The 26,305-nt window shown below is 45.0% G+C and overlaps 1 protein-coding gene across 5 annotated transcripts in view; it reads right to left on the bottom strand.

Annotated features, from left to right (window-relative positions):
• Positions 1 to 26,305, bottom strand: part of RPH3A (rabphilin 3A) — a 342,231-nt gene that overhangs the window by 43,236 nt on the left and 272,690 nt on the right. For 4 of the 5 annotated variants that reach the window (XM_037743711.1, XM_037743722.1, XM_017543005.2 and 1 more), the window contains exons 4-5: positions 22,399 to 22,410; positions 11,153 to 11,299 (exon numbers count right to left, since the gene is read on the bottom strand). In XM_037743711.1, coding sequence (XP_037599639.1) covers positions 11,153 to 11,299; positions 22,399 to 22,410 — 159 coding nt within the window. The remainder of the gene's footprint in view (positions 1 to 11,152; positions 11,300 to 22,398; positions 22,411 to 26,305) is intronic. The other variant, XM_017543014.2, reaches the window with a different exon arrangement.

Genomic DNA, 26,305 nt, shown 5'->3' with positions numbered 1-26,305 from the left:
CTATCACATCTGCAGGGATCTTTTTGCCACTGGAGGTAACAAGTGCACAGGCTTGAGGGACTAGAATGTGGACATTTTGGGGGAGGCCGTTGTTTTGCCTGCCACACCCACATGTTTGCCCCACCAGTCACCCAGAACCTGATTTGGGTATGAATCCGACTTTAGCTCTCCTCTGCGGAACAATTCCTCCCTGACTGGCTGTGGATGTCAGACAAGCCAAGCTGCTGACTCTGAGTTTCAATCACTTTCTTCAGGTGTTCACATGCAGTCCTAAGAAAGTGTAGACTCCCTGTACACAGGCCTGCCAGCACAGGGTTGGGGTGCCAATTCTGGAGTGAGCTTGCCTGGATCTATGTCTGGACTTTGCTACGTCCTAGCTCTGTGACCCCAGGAAAGCTATTTAACCTTTCAGGGCTTCAATTTCTCTATCAGCAAATTAAGAAAAACAAAGTCCTTACCTCCTAGGATTGTTGAAAAAGTAAAATGAGATAGTGTTTCTAAAATACCCAGAACATGGTAACTATTCAGTAATGGTTGCTGCTAATTATTTAGTCTGGAAATCTGTGGCTTCATACCTCCCTGTACTCACATTTTTTTCTAAGTAACCAGGATGCTATCATCTGCTTATGAAATCTATCTTTCTAAAGCTCTTAAAGAGGTTGCATTGATTAGAAATTTATAGGAGTCAAGTACCCATCTCTAAACATACACACACACACACACATACACACACACACACACACACACACACACACACACAAATGACACATGTACCCACACATATATGTCCAGCCACACCTGTAGAGGCATGTGTACATGTGCCTATGAGTCTGCACACACACACACACCTGCACACACACAGAGACATGCGTATAATCAGAACCTACATGCAAGAATACACCTTTATATGCATGTCTGTGCACACTGTGCTCTTGCAGAGAGATCAGATCCAATCGGCTGCCTTCTTCAAGCAAAGTCATAAGCCCAGTGAAGGACCAATAGCTGCTTGTTTCTGATGCTCGGCCTCCCACGAAAAGCCCAAACTGACCTCAGGAACATTCAAGTAACTACTTTTGAGCTTTCCCGTACTGCTGCAACATCTGGATGAATGTCAAAGAAAAGGCTAATGGTTGTACAATTGCACCAGAAAGTAGGCTTAATGTGGTGTGCAGCAGTGCCCGGGAAAGACACCCTGCACCCTGCTTGCCCAGTGTGATGGGTTTATGTGCCAATCTCTGAATCAACAGAGGAAATGGCTAAAAGCTGGGGTTCCACCAACCAATGGGATGAAGCCAGAGCAGCTGCCTTTAGAAGCAGTGGTTGACCACGATTTCACCATTCAGAAAAACACAACAAAGTGGGATAGTGGATACAATGCAATGTTGTCTCTCTCTCTCTCTCTGTGTGTGTGTGTGTCACACACAACACACACACACACACACACACACACACACACACACACACACACACACACCATACACCACATCATCAATCCCACAATCCCTGCTCGCTCTTCACCTCACTCTAATTGCCAAGTAAGGGGATATTACTGTTGAGTTTATTAAAGTTGGCACTTTCTGAAGTCAAAATTGGACCATCTGCTATGAATGGGGAAATGGCTGCTGCTCTGACGGGGGCTGGCCTGAGGCTCCAGTGCCAGGGTCTCTCAGGAACCTGTCCTTAAATGACTGAGCTGCTCCATCAGGAAACCACACGCTAGGATATGGGCTGTGTGCATTTCAGACTCATTAATTCTCCCTGTTGTTTGTTACTGTCACCACCTGGGGAGCCCTAGATCCCAGTCTGTCTCCTTGAGGGACTGGTGAATGTGATTCCTGTCTGGGCCTTGGCACTTTGGGGAGGAGGGTCACCTCGATTCAGAGTTGGAGATGAGGGAACCAAGAAAGAAAGACCACTGGAGGGCCTAGCTGGGCTAGTGCAGTCCATGCTGGGCAAGGTGCTGTGTCATGACAAACCCAGGAACAGCAATAATTGTGATTGTTGTTTGAGTGCTTACTGTGCCAGGTGCTGTGCTAAGTACTCTACAAGCATTGTTTTTCTTAAGCCATCAACAATCTGGGAGATAAGCTCTACTCTTCACTCCCATTTTACAGATGGGGAAACCAAGGCACACAGAGGGGAACTCACTTGCCCAAGTGTACATAGCTCGAGTGGAAGAGATAGATTTGGAAGTTAGGTCTAGCTGCCCAGATGCTAGAAGAATGGAATCTTTGTTTCATGACAGGGTTTATGGTTGTGGTTCTTTCCGACCCCTCTCGCTGCCCATTCCTATCATGGAAAATAGAGTTGGGAGAATGTGGTGCTGAGGACTGAATGGGGACAAGAGTCACTGTGGTAAAGAGGAATGAACTGTTCAATTGCATATAAACAAACATATGAAGAAGAAACATATACAACGATCCATTAACTTCAATAAATGTCTGAGATACCCTGTAAATTACTGACTTCTCTGAATCCCCTAAATCATCCATCAATTGCCTTTCCCTTTGGCCACGCAAAGGCTGTGTGTCTCTGGGCAAGTGTCTTAACTTCCCTGAGCTTCAGTTTACTCAGTTGTAAAGCAGAGATGATCGTCTGACTCTCAGTGAGGACATCATGAGGATTAAAGGAAATATATGATATTTGAAAGTTCCTAGCACAGGGCTTGGAGAATAAATATTTGTTTCTCTAAGGAATAGCAGAATAGGAGCCTAATCCTGGAGCCAGCCAGCCCAGATTCATAATTCCAGTCTCACCACTTATTAACTGTATGACCCTCGGCAAGTTGCTAAACCTCTGTGTTCTTCAGTTTCCTCTTCTGTGGAATGGGAATGATTATAATATGTTCTGTTACGTAGGATTGCTGTGAGAATTACATAAATGAATCTACATAAAGCTCTGAGCACAGTGCTGGCATGTGATGCCAATAAGAGTAGTCCGTTGTGATTATTCTGCTGGAAGTTGAGTATGAGTCCAAGAAAAATCGCAGTCCATTTCATCTCCCATTCCTTCTCCACCAACAAAAGGACTAGAGCAGTGGTTCTCAACAGGGGGTGACTTTGCCCCTCGGGGACACTGAGCAGTGTCTGGAGACATTTTTAGTTGTTGCAACCGGGTGGGGTGTTAAATCAGGCATCTTAGTGGGTAGAGACCAGACATGCTGCTGAACAGTCTACAATGTACAAAACAGCCCCCACACAAAGAATTATCTGTCTCCAAACATAAATAGATGGGATTTGAAGACCGCCCCATCCAACTTCCCATTTTACAGATGAAGTCAGGGAGGCACGAGGGAGGCTGTACAGGTAAAGAGACTTGATAAGCACCTTAGTTGGGTTTATGGTTCACTCAGTATGCATTGTTCACTCAACACGTATGCGTTCTCTCTTTTACGGCAAGCATCGAGCTAATTAAGGAATCCAGAAAGCTTCACTCTGTTGCCCAGGCTAGAGTACAGTGGTGCAATCTAGGCGGTTCATTGTGACCTCTGCCTTCCAGGCTCAAGCGATTCTCCTGTCTCAGCCTCCAGCTACCAATGACCTTCTTCACAGAACTGGAAAAAACCACCTTAAACTTCATATGGAACCAAAAGAGAGCCCGCATAGCCAAGTCAATTCTAAGCAAAATGAACGAAGCGGGAGGCATCACACTACCGGACTTCAAACTATACTACAAGGCTACAGTAATCAAAACAGCATGGTACTGGTACCAAAACAGAGATATAGACCAATGGAACAGAACAGAGGTCTCGGACGCAATGCAACGTATCTACAACCATCTGATCTTTGACAAACCAGACAAAAACAAGCAATGGGGAAAGGATTCCCTGTTTAATAAATGGTGTTGGGAAAACTGGCTAGCCATGTGCAGAAAGCAGAAACTGGACCCCTTCCTGACACCTTACACTAAAATTAACTCCAGATGGATTAAAGACTTAAACATAAGACCTAACACCATAAAAACCCTAGAAGAAAATCTAGGCAAAACCATTCAGGACATAGGTGTAGGCAAGGACTTCATGACCAAAACACCAAAAGCATTAACAACAAAAGCCAAAATAGACAAATGGGACCTAATCAAACTCCACAGCTTCTGCACAGCAAAAGAAACAGTCATTAGAGTGAATCAGCAACCCACAGAATGGGAAAAAATTTTTGCAGTTTACCCATCTGACAAAGGGCTGATATCCAGAATTTACAAAGAATTAAAGCAGATTTACAAGAAAAAAACTAACAAGCCCATTCAAAAGTGGGCAAAGGATATGACCAGATACTTTACAAAGGAAGACATACATGAGGCCAACAAACATATGAAAAAATGCTCATCATCACTGGTCATCAGAGAAATGCAAATCAAAACAACATTGAGATACCATCTCACGCCAGTTAGAATGGCGATCATTAAAAAATCTGGAGACGACAGATGCTGGAGAGGATGTGGAGAAATAGGAACACTTTTACACTGTTGGTGGGAGTGTAAATTAGTTCAACCATTGTGGAAGACAGTGTGGCGATTCCTCAAGGACCTAGAAATAGAAATTCCACTTGACCCAGCAATCCCATTACTGGGTATATATCCAAAGGATTATAAATCGTTCTACTATAAGGACACGTGCACACGAATGTTCATTGCAGCACTGTTTACAATAGCAAAGACCTGGAACCAACCCAAATGCCCATCGATGATAGACTGGACAGGGAAAATGTGGCATATATACACCATGGAATATTATGCAGCCATCAAAAATGATGAGTTTGTGTCCTCTGTAGGGACATGGATGAACCTGGAAACCATCATTCTCAGCAAACTGACAGAAGAGCAGAAGATCAAACACCGCATGTTCTCACTCATAGGTGGGAGTTGAACAATAAGAACACATGGACACAGGGAGGGGAGCACTACACACTGGGGTCAGTTGGGGGGAATAGGGGAGGGATTTTGGGGGGTGGGGAGCTGGGGAGAGATAGCATGGGGAGAAATGCCAGATGTAGATGATGGGGAGGAAGGCAGCAAATCACACTGCCACATGTGTACCTATGCCACAATTGTGCATGTTCTTCACATGTACCCCAAAACCTAAAATGCAATAAAATAAATAAATGGGGGAAAAAAAGAAGAAAAACTTTGCTTTTGTATGAAAAAAGAAAAATCACCCAAGTGTCTTAAGTTACTTTCCTTAATGTGTTGTACATCTTTTCTTCTTCTTTTTTTCTGAGATGGAGTCTTGCTCTGTCGCCCAGGCTGGAGTGCAGTGCTGCAAACTCTGTCTCCTGAGTTTAAGAGATTCTCGTGCCTCAGCCTCCCAAGTAGCTGGGATTACAGGCATGTGCCACCACACCTGGCTCCTGGCTAATTTTTGTATTTTTAGTAGAGATGGGGTTTCACCATGTTGACCAGGCTGGTCTCAAACTCCTGGCCTCAAGTGATCCACCCACCTCGGCCTCTCGAAAGTGCTGGGATTACAGGCGTGAGCCACTGTGCCCAGCCCTATTTTCATCTTATACAAACAGATTCTATGACACACCAGGGCTAGCTGGACATTGGAAAAATCACTGGTCCAATCCCTGAGGAAACTGAGGTACAATTCAATAATTCCTGACACCAGGGGATCAGAGTCTCCCCAAACCTGATGAAATCTATGTTTCTTTTGGGAAAAAAATGTACATAGACACATCCATAAGTGTTTATAATATCAGAATGCCCCCAAGTCCCTGACTCCCAGCCATAGAATCTTTAAGACTTTAAGAACACAGGAGAGGAGTCCTCCTTTGGAAAGACAAGAGTATGACCTGGCTTGTCTTGTCAAACCATAGGACAGATGTCTACCTAATTAGATGTAGCAAGTTCCGGGCATTATCACTCACTTCTCCCTCTGTCCATATTTTAGAAAAAATATGTGCCAAAAACACGAGGGAAGGTGGAACCAAGATGGGAAGGTGATGGGGTGCGACAGATCCTGTCAACAACAAGTCTCTCCGACTTCCTCATTCATCGCGGTGTCTGGATGCCAAGGCTAATGACAAATCTTAATTACTTTTTTGGGACCATCTGTTTAGGGAAGGTGACCTCGAATGGAAGTCACCCAGCTGCCAGTCCCTTCACAGGCAAGATATGTGAGCAAATGCCTTTGAGAGGCTCTGGACATAAAGAAATATCATGAGGATAAAGTTGGCCTTACAAATGCCAGGGAGAGAGGTGGAAATGCAAACCAATTTTGGAGGCAAGTGTCTAATTCCAAACTTAATACATTCTAAAACTCCTGTGGGTAACCTAGGTGTGTGTATTTGCAACTCACAAAGGGGCCCTTCTATGCTCAGGAGAAGAATTCAGCAGCCATGTGTGTCTAGCCTAGCACCTCTGACCACAACCGACTGGATAAGGGGCGGGCATCTAGGGTGAGCTAGGTCAATCAGAGGTCCTTTCCTGGGAATTTGGAGTAAGAAGAGCTATAGAAACTGGGAATATCTAGCTAGTGTGGCTATGTTTTCTAATATGTGGGATGAGAAGTAGACTTTTCATGAGGCTAGGCCGTGTTCTTGTCCTTAGATCCCTTGAGATACCTCTGAACCCTTATATTAAATTTCTCTTTCTGCATAACGTGATAAAGATAGGCACCAACAATGCCTTCCTCCTCTGCACACACATGCCATTTATCCCATAAGGAGGTAGGATCTATTTCCTGTCCTCAATAGAAAGTGAGGGATGTAATACCCTGCCAGTTCCAGACCTACCTGTTAAGAAACAAGGCAACACCTATCTTTGCTTCTTTGAGATCCAACTGCCGTGTAAAGGAGTTTGGCCAGAATAATAAATAAGGAAAGATGAATGCAAAGACAGGGGCTACCTGGAGAGCACCAAGGTACAGACAGGGGAGTAAAGCTTTCTTGCACCTTCCAGCCCAGCCCAACCACTGGCTGAATGCAGCTGAGTGAGCAAACCCAGCCCATGCCCCCTGCAGCAAAAAACCTGCCCAGCAGAGCTCTGTCTGAATCCTTAACCGGAAAAAATCATGAAAAATAATACATTGTTTTTCTCTAAGCCACAAATTTTTGGGTGGTTCGTTATATTGTAATAGGTAACTGAAGCAACCTAACTGGAATTAGTTTCCTTTCTTGTAAGCAAAGTGTCCTAACAGAAGTCTGTAGCAGTCAGGCATGCAAAATGAACTCTGAAATCCCACTTAGCTCTTATATAAGAAATGTGGGGGCAAAACGAGGTTGGTTAATGCATTTCTCTTCTGGCCATCAACCCTCCCTCCTGGGATGCTGAAGAGAACAGAGCTGGGCTGTGAGCTGAGTGGGGTGTGAAGGTTTAGACTCCTACCGGCACATGGGCTCCATGGAGTGAAGCAGTTCTGGGTTGCTGTGCATGGCCTGGGACTCCCTGGGGCAGCTAACTCTTGCAAAACTGCCCCAGGGAGGCAAAGCCTGAGGGGATTTCTCTCCTGAAACTCTCAGAACCAAAGCAGCAGGCAGACTAGCTCTGGCAGCTTTGGAAGGTACAAACAGGTTAATAAGAGCTGGAAAGAATCATTGCGTCAGCACAGAAAGGGCTTCAACTTCCAGGCCTCAAAATGTCCCCTCCAAACCTGAGTAATTAACATGTCCATGCGCTGCAGAGCCTAGGAATTTGGGAACACATCTTCAGGAAACACATCACAGAGATTTAAGAGGATAGTTCTGAGAGTCAGCCAAATAGGGATGTGTACCTTGCCTCCAAATGACCTTGGGCAAATGGTCTAAGCTCTCTAAGCTTCAGTTTCCTCACCTGCAAAATTGGGATAATAATAGCTTACTTGACAGGGTTGAGAGGAACAGTTAATGAGTTAATTTATGTGAAGTTTTTAGACACTGGGCTTGGCACATAGTAAGTGCTCAGTAAATGGCACCCATCATGATGATTATTTATCATGTTTATTGACAGTGATTTCATAACTTTCCCAGATAGCTTTCACTCAGGTAATAGAAAAGAACATTCAGCATCATGGAGCTGACGTCTGGACCCAGTAAGGGACACAGCTACATCGGCAATTTTAACATAGAAGGAGCTCATTACTGAGAGGTACAGCCAGCAACAGGGTATGAGGTCCCTCACCAGACACCCCCAAAATACTATAGAGTCTGAGCAGAAAGAATCCTGAGAATGAGGCTGAGTCATTCAATGAATGGGGAAACTGAGGTCCCAAGGTCTAACTCAGATCCTCATGCTCTGCAACGGGAGCCCCAGTTAGCACCCCCCATTTTCAGTTTGGCTCCATGTCTGATGTTTCACTTGGCTTTCATCTGACTCCTCTCTTATCCCCTCCCAGGGAAGTGTGGGTGGAACAGGAATCAGGGCAGGTTTGAGCTTATAAGACACAAATAGCATTGGGTTTGCCTCTGGCGATGCTACCAGCAAGGGCTGGCTGCGGGAAGGGCGCTGTGGAACAACCACAGCCAGAATCTTCCAGGGCTGTCCTCCCCACTCTGGGAAGCCAGGCAGAAAACACATTGTCTCAGCAAAGGGACATTCTGTCACCAAAGACTTGGCCCAAGCTCCCCTGGAAGCCTCTCAAATCTCCTTCAGGGGAAGCCAGGGGCTGCTAGAATTTCAGGGCTTGCCAAATAGGAGTCTCAGGGCAGACTTCTAGAACAAAGGCTTGAGCGAGCATGAAAAATCAGCGTTTCCATTAAACCAAAACAAAACCTCACCATTAAATAACTGCCACTATTTATTAAGCATGTACTTTGTACAAGGCACCACAATATTTCTTTGCATGCTAATTAAATACCCAGATGTATGTGACAATGTTATCCCCATTTTGCAGATGAGGAAACTGAGGCACAGGGAGGTTAAAGTGGCCTATCTAAGGGCACACAAGGGGTAAGTGGCAAAACTGAAATTTGGACCCAGGTCTCCCTCACTTTGCAGCCCCAGTTCTTAACTGCAATGCTCTGCCGCCATGTCACCAGGTTGGTAGGGAGAATACAGCAGGGCATCAAAAACAAAGCAGGGACCCCATTTACCCTGTTCTAAATCATTTAAGCTGGGATCTGCTCAGTTCACGAGGACCTCTATAACCTGACCTCCAGAGGCGGCCCAGTGGCCATGCTAATACAATAGGGCTTGGCACACCTGGCTGCAGCTGATTGGACAAGGGACAGTACTTGACATTAGCCAGTCAGAGTACTCTCCCTGGGAGTTTGGACCCTGGACAAGACTATAAACCCCCAAGCCTCTTGGCCACAGGCAATGTAGAAAGAAGTTGGGAGACATCCTCATCTTCCACGTTGATTCATTCACTCAACAAATATTTTCCTGTGCACCTATTATATACCAGGCTTTAGGAACACAACAGTAAACAAAACTGGCAAAAATATCTACCCTCAGGAATCTTAATCTAATGGGGAGAGACATAGTCAAAGGAAATATGTAAAATATAAAATGTGATAGCTGGTGGTACGTGCCAGGCAGGAAAAGGGTTGAACAGAGTTCTTGCTTTCACTGTTTAGCCTTGATATACATATTTTTCTTTCCCTCATGGCTAAGGCCTATCATTGTATGAAAACACACACACACACACACGTACACATATGTACACACACACGTATGCATGTGCATACACACATGCATGAACACACACACACATGCACATGCATACACACTGCCAGCCTGGAGAACTTTCCACTCTTGAATAAAAAGCAAAGCAAAATAAAAACCTAACCCCATAAGCAAGCTCCTCAGACCTATCTCTTTGGTAACCACCCAAGGAGGCTGACAGAGGGTCAAGTGTGAAGCTGACATCCTGTGGCAGGTGTTTGTCACTTGTCAACGACACCTCTGATTTCCCCAGCCTGCCCTGAGTGCAATTATCTGCAGAGGCTCAAGTCAAAGGCACCCACTTCCTGCATCACCAGAGCATCGTTTTTCATTAGCCCCCAGCTGAGTACCTGGGTAAAGAGATCAGTGGGCACCTCAGTGCCTAAATCTGTTGTAAGCAGTTGGCAATGGCTGCCCCCAGCAGAAGGGCTTGGGGAGGGTGTAAGTGAAGGTGATGTCCCAGCATCCTGCCTTCCCGCTTCCTGTTTGATATTCAGGTCTGGGAAGACGACTCCCATGGCCTCACTATCCCGGCAGCCAAAGTCTCCATTTATACCAAGAGCCCCCCCAAACACACACCCTCACTCCCATCTCTCAGTCACCCCTCCCACCCTGATGATGCCCCACATTTTCCCCGCTCCCCCAGCTCCAGCCCACACCCATGCCACTCCTTGCTCTCCAGTACTGTCCCTGCTCATTGATTTTGTCACATCTCTTCACTCATCATGCATCCTTCTTACAAGCCTTGCTTCTCTCACATACTTGTTTTCATTATCCCTGCCTTCTGAGCCCCACTTTCCTCTCCTTCCTACCATTTATTAAATGCATAGTGTCACCAGAGCCTGGGTCAGGATCTGTGCAAGCATCATCTCAACGCTTACAAGAGTCTTATAAGATAATTACGGTTATTTCACTCAATCTGCCAGCGAGCAAATTGGGGCTCAGAGAGGTCAACAACATGCCCAAGATCCAGAGCAGGCAGGTGGGGAGCCGGCATGGGATCCCTTGGTTCCTGGAGTCCTGACCTATCTTGTTAACCTCTGCTTCCTTGCTCACATGCTGTCAGACTCTTACAGCACTGGGTTCTCCAACTGTCTTATATAACTCATTTCAAACCTGCTTTCTCTTTTACACACTCTGTTTTTCACCTACTCCCTGTCCCCCTAACCTTGCCCTCGGCTGTACCTCCTGACACCTACGTGGCTATCATCTCTAGAGCACAGCCCTATGCAGCTGTGATTAGCTGAGACACCTGATGCTCACACCCACACCACTTCTTGCAGCCTCCAATGACAATCTCTCCTTTTGGTATCAAAGACCCCTCCCCCGCCCCTTCTTCAATGCACCCCCAGCCAAGAACCTCCTCACCAGCATCCCACTCTCTCCTCTAGCCCCTTTCTGTTCTCCCAACTCTCCCACCTCATGCAAAAAGATCCCAGGTCTGCCAGTGGGAAAGGGGGTGGGAGGTGGTTCTGTTAAGTCACAAATGCCAAAGCCCAGAGGCAGCCCTGTTCCAGCCCAGCACACCCTCCTGCCTCAGCGGCTCTCAGGTGGATGGGAAGCGTCACCTCACCCGATTCGCTCCTGCTCCATCTCTTCCATTTTCTCAGCTCGAGCGATCACCCTGTTGATGATTTCTTTCTCCTCATCGGTCAGTTCTTCCTGCTTCCTCTGCCTGTCAGGCTGACCACTGGGATGGACGGACCAGCCTGCCTGGAGCCTGAAAGGCAATTTGGGAAGGTGTGAGGTGAACAGAAAATAGTAGTTCAAATTTCTGCTGGAAACTGCCTGGGAGATGGCGGGCAAAGGAATTGTACCTTTCAGAACCACAGTCTGCTACTCTATGCAATGGGACACATACTTCCCTCTTAGGCTTCTGATGAGTTTATTTTGCTTATGTGCTTAACACATAGTAGACACTCCACACATTTTCAGCAAGCTCATGGAAACCTGGAGCATAAAGACGTTTCAGAAAAGACAGAACAGTAGACTTGTACAACTGGGGTGGAAATGATTCAGGACAGGCAGCCCGAAGCCCTTGGTCCCAGGTTGATCACAGCAACTGCCTGGCAGGGAGATGGCTTTTGGGGGCTACAGGATTTTTAAAAATAAATTTAAACTGGTTGCCGACTACATTTCTAAAAATCTCTTGAATTCACACAAATGTTCAGAGTTTCAGCCTCAAAGCCTCTGGTAACATTTTGAGTTCTGTCTTGTGTTCTTTTTGCCTTTTCTTTTCTTTTTAAGCGAACACTGACATAACATCTACCAGTGCCCACATTACCTAATTATCTCTCACACATGCCCACTGTGTGCCCGCATCCGCTTACTATCTCTCATGCAAGCACCCCGTGCACCTGCATTACCTCATTTAATCCTCACATCACCCTTAAGAGGCACGGACTGTTTGTGTCCCTATTTCCTGGTGAGGAGGCTGAGGCGTGGAGAAATTTGAACACTTGCCCAAGCTTGTGTGGCTGGCAAGTGGCAGCAGCAGGATTCAGACCCAGGCAGTCTGCACATTTACCCTCCGCAAGATGGAAAGAATGGGACCTGTGGCCCCGGCAATGGTTCAGAGAATCAGAGCTGCTGGGAGCAGTTAAGGCTGTGGTCTATGACAGATTGGCATCCCAGGCTCTGAGGTGCATCACCGGAGTGGAAGACAGGGCTGAACACCACTAGAAATTCTTGTCCCTATGAGGGAAAAAATCAGGAACTCTGAATCCTCAGGAGCAACCCGCCATTAGCCGCCAGCCTCAGTCCTTTCTGCCGGCCTAATCACAGCAGCAGGCATGAAATTGCCTTTTGACATTGGAAGCTGGAAATTAAAAGCCCATCCCCCTCCTTCCCCTGCCCTCTTCTGCCATTCCCACACCTTAGCTAGCTTGCTTTGAAGAGCAGAGAACGAAGAGTTTGGAGGAAAATGGAAGCAGATATCTTGGGGTCTTGTTTCCAGAAAAGGAAGGAGGATATGGCCTGGGGAAATTCTGGCGGAAACACACCTTGCCTTCCCCATGTAGCCTTGGATAGGGTGCCTCTGGGATGAGCACATGCTAACACTGCTCAAACCCCTTCCTCAGAATGCTCCAGTGGTGTCTCAGTTGACTTAGAATAAAATCCAGAATGAGGCAGAAGTGATGGTTGCACAACATTGTGAAGATACTAAATGCCACTGAATTGTATGTTTTACGATTACTTTTATGGTATGTGAATTTTACCTTAATGAAAATAAAATTCAGACTTCTTTTTTATTCTGCAAAGTCCTGCCCAGTCTGTCCTTTATCTGCCCCTCTGTCCTCATTGCCCCCGCTCCCCCCGGTCACTAGCTCAGCCACACTGGACTCTCCGCTCAGTCTTAAACACCCAAGTCTTGTTTTTGCCTTGGGACCTTTGCACTTGCTGTTCCCCCTTCCAGGAACACCTACTCCCTGGATCTTCCCTCTCATCACCCTGGTCTCAGAGAGGCTGTCATTGATCTCTCATTGCCCTGCCTCACTTTCTCCATTGCACCCGTCTCTAGCTGAAGTTATCTTTTACATTTTTTCTTGTTATATATTTATTGCCCCTTTCTCCCCGACCAGAACATAGATTACAGGATGGCAGGGACCTTGTCTGGCCCTGGTTCTCTATTGTGTCCATGGCATTTAGATTATTCTCTGACAGCAAGTACATAAAAAGAGTTTTTGAATAAGACCTGGTCCCTGGTGGCCAAAAGAGATGTTAAATGCCTAATTATACAGGTGACATACAGAGAGACCGAAGCAATGGAGGTTACTCAGCCTAGAGATTGGGAGGAGCTTCTTGAGGAAGTGAGGAGAATTCACTGTGATCCTGGTGAAGACAAAGCTTCAGGGCCCTCTGTTCACACAGGCACCTCTGGAGGCCCTAAAAGGGCCCTAGTAATGGTCATGTGATTAGGAAAATTTGCTGAAGCAAGATGGTTTTGTCTTTTTGATCTTGAAGAGGGCTCCTTACGTATATACGCTTTGGGCCCCACAAAGCTGTGGTTGATTCCTGCTGAGACCTCAAAGATAAGCTGAAGGGGTGATGGAAGGTAGGGGACAGATTGACTCTGGCAGAGGGAATAGTCTTTGCAAAAGGCTGGGGTAGAGCAAACAGGCAGCATGCTGGAGGGAAAGAAGACCAGCATGGTGGCCAGCCTCTAAGATGGTCCCCAGGGGTCCCTGCCTCCTGTTATTGATACCTACCTGTGTGCAGTCCCTTCCCATACTGAATAAAGGCTGGTCCTGTGTGACCAACTAAATACAGTGGAAGTGACACTGTGTGACTTCCAAGTCACAAAAGACACTGAAGCATCCACCTTGGTCTCTTGGCCAGCCGCCATATTGTGAGGAGACTCAAACATCCCTGTGGAGAGGCCCATGTGGAGAGGAACAAAGGCCTCCTGCCAACAGCCAGCGCCATACTGCCAGCTGTGTGAGTGGCTCTTCAATTCCTTATCAAGCCTTCAGATAACTGCTGCCCCAGGTGAGATGTCTGCAGCTGCATGAGTGACCTTGTGCCAGGGCTGCCCAGTCAGGCCACCTTCCAAATCCTACTCACAGAAATTGTGAGGGATCATCAATGGTTTCTGTAATTTTAAGCCACTTATTTGAGATGATTTGTTATCAGATAACTGAGAAACCCAGTGCAACAGGAGAATAGAGACAGACTGGTAGCATCCTCCGCACCATGTCTGGATTCATGTTCTATTGCTGCATGACACATTATTACAAAGTAGGGGCTTAAACCAACACACATTTATTTTTCTCACAGTTTCTGTGGGTCAGGAGTCTGGGCTTGGCTTAACCGGGTCTTCTGCTCAGGATTTCACAAGGCTGCAATCAAGGTATTGGCTGGGCCATGTTCTTATCTGGAAGCTTGACAGGGGAAGAATTAGCTTCTAAGCAAATTTGTGTTGTTGGCAGAATTCATTTGCTTGCAGCTGTATGTCTGAGGGCCATGGCCTCCTGAAGGCTGTTGAGAGAGCCCCTACCCCAGGTCCTAGAGGCTGCCTTCATTCCCTAACCATGTGGCATCTCTGATCCCATCCTGTGGGCCACTTCCTTCATCAAGTCCACAAGGAGAATCTCTAGTTCCTGTTATCTGAGACAGAGTCTTATATAACATAATGTGATCCCAAGAGCTCATCCCCTTCACTATATCTTATAGGCTAGAAGCAAGGCTCAGGTCCTGCCCATACTCAAGGGCAGGGCATTATACAAAGGCATGAACACCAGGAGGTAGGGATCACTTTGAAGTTTGCCTGCTGTGGCATTCCTGGCAGGTGGCCTTCCTTCCTTGCTTGAATGCCTCCTGTGATGGAGGCCTCACTCTCTTTATGCAGAGGATGTGCCATGCTGTTGGGAAGGTCTTCCATTTGGTGTGCCAATATCCTTCAGCCTGATGTGTCTCCCCATTACTTTTAAAGGATACAGTGGACTCCTGTATAATGAAGATCACCTACCCTTCCCAAAAAGTCCCAGTCGTAACGGAATTCAGCCATCTCTCAAGTTTCATCAGTTTTCCATGGAAATGGACACTTCACCTGCCCCTATTCTCCCTTATTTGCCCCCACCTCTCTTCCTGGATTTCTCCATTGATCCTCCTTTGTTTATTTCCCGCCATTACAAAGTAGCTCAGTGACCAAAACTGAACACATGTGAGATTCTAGGCCTAGTCCCCAGTGGAGACCCTCCAAGGACACATTCCTGCAGCTTACAATCTGGTCAGGAACCAGCCTGACCTGAAGTCAGTGCCTCACACCCCACCACACCACCACTGCCAGTGTCAGCACACACAGGAAATGCATGTGTCTGAACACACATGGCTCCAGAGACATAAGCAGGGCTGGGGGGTCCCCGCAAGGCCCCGCCTAGGATAACTGTCTCCATCTGCAGACTGCAGATGAGCAGCCCTGCCAGAGGCTGCTGGCACCTTCCAAAGCCTTCCCCCATCCTCTGCTCCAAAACACGTAGCTGACAAACAGCTCATCGTGTTTGAAAATGTCGCCAATTGGTCTCAGTGGGACCCTGCAAGCCTCCTGTGGATTTTCATGTTTTAATTTCAGAAGCAAACAGACAGAAACAAGATCCATTTTTCAGACCAAAGCTTTTGCTCTCAGGGAACAGAAAGGGCCTGTCTAGGTCTTCTTGAGTTGGGGAACCAGGTGGGCATGAGGGTCTCAAGCATCAGTCCTTAAGATAAGACCCTTGCCAAGGGCTTCTGGACACAGGATGGTAGCTCTGTGTCCTTAAGACCAGAGCCAGAGTCTAATGTTGGGATCTTATTAAAGACCAAAGCCAGAGACCAAAGTATTGCTCCCCTTGGACAAGTTAGAGGATGGTATCCAATCCAGATACTATCCAGAGGGCTTACTGTGTGCCCATGTGAGCCCTTGTGGGCTGGGCAGAGTTAATGAGTGGCATCCTGGATCTGACACTTGTTGCCAGTATGTGCTGGGCCTCTGCCCTGCTCTGAACCTCAGTTTCCTGGTCTGTTAATTAGGAACGTTAATAGGGCATGCATCACAGGCCCTTGACAAGATTAAATGTGAAAGTGCATGCCAAGTGCCCAGGTAACAGCAGCCCTGCTATTGTGACTCTCCTCTTAATCTACCAGGATGCCTAACGTTTTAGCAAGGGATGAATTGCACCAGGAACTTTGCAAGCAAACTGAGATGTGCTCCACCGTTTCGTGGGACTGCCTCTCCATGTGAGTGCTGGCATTTTCATAATCACTCATTAGCTGGCTGCTGACAGCGTAGCCCTTCAGCCTAAGCAGAACTGATGGCTACCTACAGTGACAGTGCTGGCTGCTATGAAGATACAGTAACTTAAGACAGGGGTACAGGAGTAGGCTTTAGAGTCACATAGCTCTGATTCCTTTTCCGGCACTGCCTGGCCTGGATGTGCAACCTTAGGCACAAGTTACGTAGCATCTCTGAGACTTACTTTCCTCATCTGTTAAAGGGAAAACTTACCAGTGAGCTCATCAGGCTCCTATGAAGGTCAACTACATCATGTATAGGAAGTGCTTAGCGCTGATCCTAGGACTTGGTAAATGCTCGAAAAAGGTGAACTTGTGTTTTCTTTTTCTTACTATTATTAAATATTTTTGGTATGAAACTGGGTCCCAAATCCTTGCCACAGTGGGAATTCAGTGAAAAATTATTATTAAATATTTTTGGAATAAAACTATGTCCCAAATCCTTGCCACAGTGGGAATTTGGTGAAAAATTACCTAATAGTACTGTACATATAGTGGGCACTGAATCTGAAGGAAAGAAAGAATGAATGAATAGAATGTTTTGCTCAGGAGTAGGGAAGACAATGAATCACCGACCCAGAGGTAGGAAGAAACCAGTGGAATGAAACAAAGCATGCAGCCTGGATCACGGACTGCGTTTGAAATCAGGAATCTCTGACACCTTAAAGCCATGGTGGGAGGAGTATCCAGATCAATTCCTTGCCCATCTGCACAAACATGAGCCTAGCTGATTTAGCTATTCAGGAGAGAGAGACGGAGAGACAGACAAACAGAGAGAGGAGAGACAGACCAACTAACTTAGCTGACTTTAAGTGGCAGGAATGAATGCTGGAAAAAATGAACTTTCAGAAATATCCTTCGTGGACCAATCCTTCCTGTAGCTCCCAGATTTCCTTTCTCGATCTGGATGCGCTAATCCCACACCAGAATCTACTGAGATGTTAGGAAACAGTGGAAAAAAAAAAGACACACTTAAGCTTTAGATTCAGACCAATCTGCATTCAAACCCTGGCACTGTGTGACTTTGGGGAAAGTATTTCATCTCCCTGGACTCTAATTTTTTCATCTTTCAAATGGAGTTAAGAATAATTTTATGTCATACGGTTTACATTTACTGTCTTGTTGAATTTTTGAAATATCTTATGAGGTAAACATTATTCTCCTCTTGAGCATACCAAGGTTCAGAGAGGTTAATCACTTGCCTAAGGTCACACAGCTTGTAGCAAAGCCAATCCTGGGAGGGAAGGCCTGTGCTCTGAACCACCATGCTATCCTGCTCTTCTGAAAGGTAGCCAGATGGTTCAATCTCATTTTCTTTCTCCCAGGCCACGGTCAACTCTTCCAGACCCCCTACCCCCCTCATCTTAATGATCTGTGGCTCTTGAGTTTAGAGGAAGCTTTAATCTAAGGAACTTTTGACTGTTGGTTCCAAATATCTTTTTTGTTTGTATATATTTCTCAATGAGGCTTTTTTTTTTTTTTTTTTTTTTTTTTTCTTTTTTAAGAAACAGGGTTTTGCCCTGTTGCTTGCGTAGACATGAGTGCAGTGGTAGTATCATAGCTCACTGCAGCCTTGAGCTCCTGGGCTTAAGCAATCCTCCCACCTTAGCCTTCCAAGTAGCTGGGACTGCAGGTGTATGTCACCACACGAGGCTTACCTAGGCTTCATTCTGAGGATTACAGTAGATTTGTCTAATTAGGGAAATGTAAACTATAGAGACACCAAGAGCCCATGACTGACTTAAAATGTACATGGTGTGTGTGATGTGAATGGGAACGGAAACAAGCACATTTCCCCCAGATGATGAAGAACTTGGGGGCTCTCTAGGGACTGTCTACTATTGGCTAACCTGCAAAGACCAATGTGCCCTGTCCTGACTGTGGGAAGAAATGCTCAGAGCTGCCTTTGAGGTGGAAGCAGGAAATTGGTTGTGTGTCCCTACCCAAAATACACCCTTTATCATTTTAGAAGGCATTTTTTGCCCACTCTAGAACCTAAACACTTTTACTGGGAAAAGATGGTGCAAACCGGTGGGGTGGCCTGTGATGGAGTTCATCATTTCTCAAACTTTAGTGTGACTAAGATTCACTTGGTGAGCTAGCCAGAATACAGATTTCTGGGCCCTTTGCAGAAATTTGGGTTCAGAAGATCTGGGGTGGGACTTGAGAATTTGTATTTCCAGGGGAGGAAGGAATAAAGTCGGGATGGTTAATGGGTCCAAAAATACAGGTAGATAGAAGGAATAAGATCTAATATTTGGTAGCACAATAAATAGGATGACTATAGTTAACAATAACATTATATACTTCAAAATAACTAGGAGATTAGAATTAAAATGTTCTCAACATAAATATGTGTTTGAGGTGATGGGTATTTCAATTACCCTGATTTGATCATTTCACATTGTAAATAGGTACCAAAATATCACATGTACCCCAAAAATATGTAAACTATTTTAGGTCAATTAAAAATTAAAAATTTTAGAAAGAAAAAAGAGATAAACATTGGGAAATAAATTAATATTTGATGTTTTAGTTGATCACCAAAGAGTCAGAGTCTACTGTCCTTGTTTTTTCTTTTTCTTTTTTTTGAGATGGTATCTCACTCAGTCTCCCAGGCTGGAGTGCAGTGGCACAATCTTGGCTCCCTGCAACCTCTACCTCCTGGGTTCAAGCAGTTCTCCTACCTTAGCCTCCCGAGTAGCTGGGACTACAGGCACCTGCCACCACACCCAGCTAATTTTTTGTATTTTTAGTAGAGAAGAGGTTTCACCTTGTTGGCCAGGCTGGTCTTGAATTCCTGACCTCAAGCGATCTGCCCGCCTCGGCCTCCCAAAGTGCAGGGATTCCAGGTGTGAGCCACATGCCTGCCCCCAGAGTCTACTTTCCTACTCCTTCAGTCTAGCCCAAACTTAGGACTTGCTGTGGACAACAAAATGCAGGGTAGTGATGGTGCGCCGGTCCAGAGGCAAGACCTCCAAAGGCCTTGCGTGTTTCTGTTTACTCTTATACCCTGCCATCGCCTTGAGAAGACCCAGGATAGGCCTGTTGGAGGGTGAGGCGTGTGGAAAAGAAATGCATCATTCCAGCCACAGCCACCCTAGATCAGCCAACCCTCAAACTTTAGCGTGACTAAGATTCACTTGGTGAGCTAGCCAGAATACAGATTTCTGGGCTCTTTGCAGAAATTTGCACAAACGAGCCTAGCCAAGGTCCATGGAGCCATTCACCAAGCCCAGATCCCTGACAACAAATAACTGTTCTAAGCCACTGAGTTTTAAGATGGTTTGTTACGTAGCAAAAGCTAACTGATGCATTATTCAGCATGGCAAAAAAAAAAAAAAGAGTGAAACTTGTTAGGCTTCCTACACTTATTTTACAGTTTAGCATTATGTTAAATTGCAGTTGTATAATGTTTACCATGTTATTTTCAATGCTTTCAGCCGCTAAAGGTCTTTATCCAGCTCCACTCTTATCTGTCTCAAATATTTAGCTTCTGAATAAAATATTATTCAAAGAAAGAGTTTTGTTGCTAAGAAAAATTCTAAAGATGCCTGAGACTCACAAGGGAAAAAGGGAGTTGCTAAGAATCATGAGTGGAGAGAGGGTGGTCCAGGACTTGAGGAACTGGCCTTCTTGATGGGCTTCATCTGCTAACCGAAGGCACCTGCTCAGGTGCACTACGAGGGAATCAGAATGAAGCCACCCACCAAGGCCAGCATCAGCAGCCCCCGAGACAAAAGGAAATCAGCCGCCAGGTGGAAGCCCCACAGATGTTTCCCCCTGAAATACTGCAAAGGGCAGCCTCCCATATCCTTCCTGCCTCCCACCTTGATTCTTCATTGCATACACACAATAGTCACATAATAAATACCCGCCAGATGTCTCTATTAATAAATTATAACTCCCCAAAGGAGTGGGATGATGGAAGTGCTATCAGGGCATGAAGGCTCTGAAGCATTCAACAGCAGAGGTGTGCAGAAAATTAATCCTTTTTCTTTCCTTTCTTCTTCTTCCCCTCCCTTCCCCTTGGATGCCAACATGGGCAGGTGTCTGCAGGAAGTCTCTTTATAGCACAGTGAATGGGATTTTAATGAATCCTGAAGAAAAGGAGGGGCAGCCATACCATGGGACATTTGCATGTGCCCAGCTGGTGTAAAGACCCCTTTGGATGAAATTTACCCCAACCAGACTAATGGGGTGCAGAAGGGATGCTGTGGGTTCCTTGGCACATCCTCAGAATGCCAAGGGGACCTGGGGCTTCCGCTAATCTTTTTAGCCAGACTGCATTCCATTCTGTTCTTATAAAATCCCATGCTCTCTCTCACAGTTGGGCTTGGCAGATGCTGTGTCCCCCACTGGGAGCTCCTCTGTCTTCCCCACTTAGCGATCCTCCCTCTCCTGGTCTTAGCTTACACATTACTTCTTCCAGGAAGCTCTCCATCATCACCCTCAAGTCTGAGGTAGGTGGCTATCTTTGTGCTCCACAGTCTACTGTGATTCTATGATTATAGCTCTGTACATACTGGAGTACATTTGTTGGTGACTGGCCCTTGATTTGTTTGTAGACTCCACTAGACATATCTTTATATGTGGCTAACTGTGCATCCCTGGTGCTTAGCGTGGTGCTTGGTATTTAGTAGGTACTTGTTATGAGTGTTTACAATAGAGGAAGAGAGGAAGAAAGGGAGGGAGGGATGGGAGGAGCCTGGGGATGAAGGACAGAGGGGAAGAGGATGAACATGCTACCTTTCAACCTGCAGCATTCATGATGCCTCTAAGAGCCTTGAGATCCTCTCTCTGGAGTCATGAACTTCTCTCTTGTGATGTTCATATTTGTAATCTGACAAGGACTCAGCATCTCTCTCCAGCATGTCTGAATAATATATTCATGATTTCATAGAATACAGATCTTCCCTGTGCAGGGTCCTACCAGCCAACAACAGTACTTGTATTCAAATAGTCTTTACAAGTCAGCCTGTTCAAAGCTCCCATTTGACAGATGAAGAAACTGAGGCACAGGGTAGGAAGAAGAATTTTTCTGGGTCTCCTAAGTATTAGCTGTGTTAACTAAATCTTTAGAGCATTCTAGCCCCGATAATGTGGTTATTTGGGTCCAAAAAAAGCTGAAAAAAATTGTACAAGATCCCTCTATATAAACATAAGGGTAAGGCAAGGTTGTTATTCATAACTTCATCTCATTTTGCTTGATTAAGCTTTACAGTTGATAAAGCTTTCCTGCACATCTCATTTGATCTGACCATCAGCCAGTGAGGATGGAGGGACAGGATTATTGTGCCTATTTTACAAACAAGATAACCAAGGCTCAAGGAGGTGAAGGGCTGTGTCCCAAGCCACATGGACCGTGAGTCCCAGGGTCCACGATTGCAGGGAGGGGAGGTAAAAATGACTTTCCATAGTTTCTGAATGTGTGCACCCAACTGAAGATGGGGCTGCTTTTCAGTCTGGCTGCCCAGTTATTAGACCTGGCATCCAATCTGTCATGCATATTTAGGAAATGAATCCAATTAAAAATGCAAAAGTTGTGAGAAAAGATAGGGCCTCTGCGTCAAAGGTGTTTTCTGGGAAATCAAGATGACCTCTGATGAGGTGACAAAGACCCAATGTACAGCACATAACAGTCCACAGCCCTGCCCTGTTCCTCGTCATCTTTTATTAATGATAGCAGTTATTAGAGTTAACATTTTCCTTATCACAGAACAGTGTTCCCCAGCAAAATGCCGCAGAAACAGGAGCACTGAGTGGTCAATAAATGTGCTGAAATCCTGCAAATCACTAACAAGAATTCAGGGCTCACTTAAGAAACACCTTCCATCCTTTTATCAAGTTTGGTATGAGGTTTTCTTTATTTTATAAATTTTTTTTTCTTAAGATGGGTGTGGGTGTTTTTTATAACTTAGCTTTTTAAAAAGATATTTAAAATTTGCTAGTTCCTTTTTTAACCATCTCTCTTCAGGGGCAAGCCACCTTGATCAGAAAAAGAGATAAAATACAGTTTGTAGGAAAATAGAAGTATTATAAAATACTCACTGTTCTTTCTCACTGAAGGAAGGCAGAGAAAGGAGAGAAAGAAAGAAATGAATAAAGTTAGGTAAGAAATCATAAGAATATCAACACTGTCTGGATGCAATGTTCACGTAGTTTGAAATATGATGACCTACTTCCATTTTGTTTCAGCCATTAGTACCTTATTTCAGCATATCTAAAACAAGGCTGCTTCAACTTAGGGATATGAAACCCCCATCTTTGATTAAAGTGACCAGCCAGTTTGGCTTATTAATTAACTGAGCTGATCATTTATGTGTTTGAATAATGGTTTTGTGGCACTGAGAAGAAATCACTGAATGATCTCATGGCCGTAATTATTCTTGGTTTCTGTTATTTCAAACACCGGGGGACAAGGACCATACCAGGTAGAGCAATGAGCCCTGAACAGTAGATCTAGCAGTGCCTCAGTTGAGGGAAGCAAGTTCTTCCACTCTAGACAGGAGGCCAGCATCTCCATTTTTGAGGCATGCAACCAAAGGCAGGTCATGTCTTCTCTTTGTGCCTCAGTTTCCACCTCTCATGTCTGGCACTCTCTCGCTTGAAGACTTGAATGGTAGGCAGAAGTGTCAACTGTGAAAGACCAGCATTTCTCCCCATGTATTCTTTTTTTTTTTTTTTTAGGCGGATTCTCACTTTGTTACCCAGGCTGGAGTGCAGAGGTACAATCTTGGCTCACTGCTCACTGCAACCTCCACCTCCTGGGTTCAAGCAATTCTCTGCTTTAGCCTCTGGAGTAACTGGGATTACAGGTGCCCACCACCATGCCTGGCTAATTTTTTGTATTTTTAGCAAAGACGGCATTTCATCCTGTTGGCCACGCTAGTCTTGAACTCCTGATCTTGTGATCCACTCGCCCTGGCCTCCCAAAGTGCTGGTAGTACAGGCGTGAGCCACCATGCCAGGCCCTCCCCATGCATTCTTAACATGAAGAACTGAACCATTGCCTTAACCAAGCACGGAGCAGGTGCATTCGTTTTTCTCAAATTCCCTAGTTGTTGGTTTCAAACGTAATCATTAAATTCAAGGAGGGTGAGAGAGGAAGACATTTGAAAATAACAAAAGCAGGAAGTGTATCTGGCTAGCCAGCAGTTAATTAAGACTAGATTTGTTAATTTACTGGAGAAAGAAATTATAAGTGTCTGCATTAGTTCACCACCACTGCAGCAGACTAGCTAGCATGTGTGATGACTGTAATTCACCCATTAGCATTTATTGGAAAATAATTTTAATATCTGAAGAAAAGGCAGCAGCAATCAAGCCAGCCAGATGCGTTCAGAATGCCAAGAGGTTTCATGGGAGCCCAGGAGCGCTTTAATGAAATGGGGTCCAGACTGTTTGGATAATTTTAATTTAATTGTAAGGCAAATTGTTTGGCTTCATATTGACTAATGTAAACTCTTATGGATGGGATTTTAATTATCTGACATTTCTTAAATAAAATAAATATTTTACTCCATCCACCCTTCAGGCAACTGTTTATCTTACAGAGACACACTTTTTGGCTGAGGAAATATTCTCTGCAAAATAAGTTTGGCTCCAAGAAGACATCATGAAAAGGGCTTTGGAAACTAGCAATTTCCTATGAAAAATGAAAGCAACAGAGGTCAATAGTATCTTCAAAACTGTAAAGCTTGTAGAACTGAAGGAGGTATTAGATAGAAGTAGTAAACAGACATGAAACATTTGCTTGGGAGGACATGGGTGGACTAAATATTCAAAAAGACCCTTCACCAATATATAATTAGATCCTAAAAAAATTAAAGCAAACTTTTAAAAATGCAGCTCTGGGATTTCTAGGAAGTCAGGAAATTCTCCAAGATCCCTCTCCCTTTCAAAACAAATCAACCAAATAGACCTCAAATAAAAAACTTTTTCTCCTTGGCCAGGCTTGGTGGCTCATGCCTGCAATCCCACCACTTTGGGAGGCTGAGGTGGGCAGATCACGAGGCCAGGAGTTCAAGACCAGCCTGGCCAACATGGTAAAACCCCATCTCTACTAAAAACACAAAAATAAATTAGCCAGGCATGGTGGCACACACCTGTAATCCTAGCTACTTAGAAGGCTGAGGCAGGAGAATTGCTTGAATCAAGGAGGTAGAGGTTGCATTGAGCTGAGATCATGTCACTGCACTCCAGCCTGGGCAACAGAGTGAGACTCCATTTCAGAAAAAGAAAAAGAAAAAAAAAAGTTTTCTCCTCAAAAGACTCTGTATCGAAAGGAAAGGTAAGTTATAGACTTGGCGAGAGTATTTGCAACATGTATATACGCAGGGGATTTTATCTATAATATAAGGGAACGTGTAAAACTTAATAACAAGAAAATGAATTACCTGATTCTAAAAATCGACAAAAGATTTGAAAAGATACTTCAACAAAGAGTTATATGAATGGAAAAATTTTATGAGTATTGAGGGAATGTATTCTCTTCCCAGGTCCACAAGGGGGTGTAGTTTCAAAGGCAAGAACTTCCCAGCGCCATACCTCCACCCAAGTCTCCATCCAGGAGCTTAGAGGTCTTTAACTTTCTCACGCACGGGGGGTGGGGGGTGGGGATCAAAGATCAATCGCTCCAGCGGAAGTTTAAAGGAACTCCTTTCACAGAACAGAAAATCTGAATGGGCTGGGAATTACTCCCAGGTGAAAAGTCCCCTTCCCTCACATCAGTGCAGATTCCATTTCTGGATCCCCTTCCATGACATTGTGCAAGCTGCTCTCTCTCTATTTCTTTCTGCTTTTTCTCTTTCTCTGCCTAAATAAATCACTTTCTGCAAAACTCTTTGGGGTCCAATATTAACTTAGGGGCTTATCACACCGGGCGGAGCCCTCTCCCCCATTCTTGGGTGAGTGAGGGACCAAGAGTCTGGAAGAACACATCCTATCAGGGAGTTGAGCCTCTCCCATGCCCGGGAACCCAGTCTCAGTATGTCTAACACCATTAATTATCAGGGAAATGCAAATTAAAAGCACAATGAAATACCACTATACACACATCAAGAAGGTTAAAATTAAAAAGACTGCTCATACCAAGTGCTGCTGAGGTGGTAGAGAAGCTGGAACTCTCATCCACTTCTGGTGGAAATTTTAAATGGTACAACCGACTTGAAAAAGTTCACAGTTTCTTAAAAAGTTAAACCAGCATCTATCGTGTGACTGAAACACTCCACTCTTAGGTAAGCACCCCAAAGAAATAAAACTATGTGTCAATACAAAGTTTTATTTGTACTAGCCCAAACCCACTATCCATCAATGGATGAATGGGTAAATGAGCTGTGGCATATTCACATAATGAAATACTATTCCGAAATTTAAAGGAACAAACTATTGATATACAAAACAATATGATTGGATCTCAAAATAATTACACTGAATGAAAGAAGACAGATAGCTCCCTTGCAAAGAAGGTATACACTGGATGATTCCATTTATATGAAGTTCCAGAAAATGCAAACAAATTTATAGCTAAATAGTGATGACGACTTGGGAATGGGTGGGGAGAGGGAGGGTTAAGGAGGAACTATGAACGGTAATGAGGAAGTTTTGCGGAGTGAGAGGTATGTTCATTATCTTGATAACTGTGATGGTTTCATGGGTATATACATGTTTAAAATTATCAAATTGTGGCTGGGCATGGTGGGTCATGCCAGTAATTCCAGCATTTTGGGAGGCCAAGGCTGGAAGACCATTTATGGCCAAGAGTTTGAGGCCCGCCTAGGCAACAGAGCAAGACCCCATTTCTACTTAAAAACAACAACAACAACAACAAAAAATTATTCAGGTGCAGTGATGTGCACCCACAGTCCCAGATTCTCAGGAAGCCCAAGATGGGAGGATCGCTTGAGCCTGGGTGGTCGAAGCTACAGTGAGCTATGGTTGTGCCATTGCACTCCTG

This window comes from Cebus imitator, unplaced genomic scaffold (genome assembly GCF_001604975.1).
Source record: "Cebus imitator isolate Cc_AM_T3 unplaced genomic scaffold, Cebus_imitator-1.0 Scaffold8, whole genome shotgun sequence".
Lineage (NCBI taxonomy): Eukaryota > Metazoa > Chordata > Mammalia > Primates > Cebidae > Cebus > Cebus imitator.
Note: the sequence above shows the minus strand (reverse complement) of the source record. Positions and strands in the feature narration are given on the sequence as shown.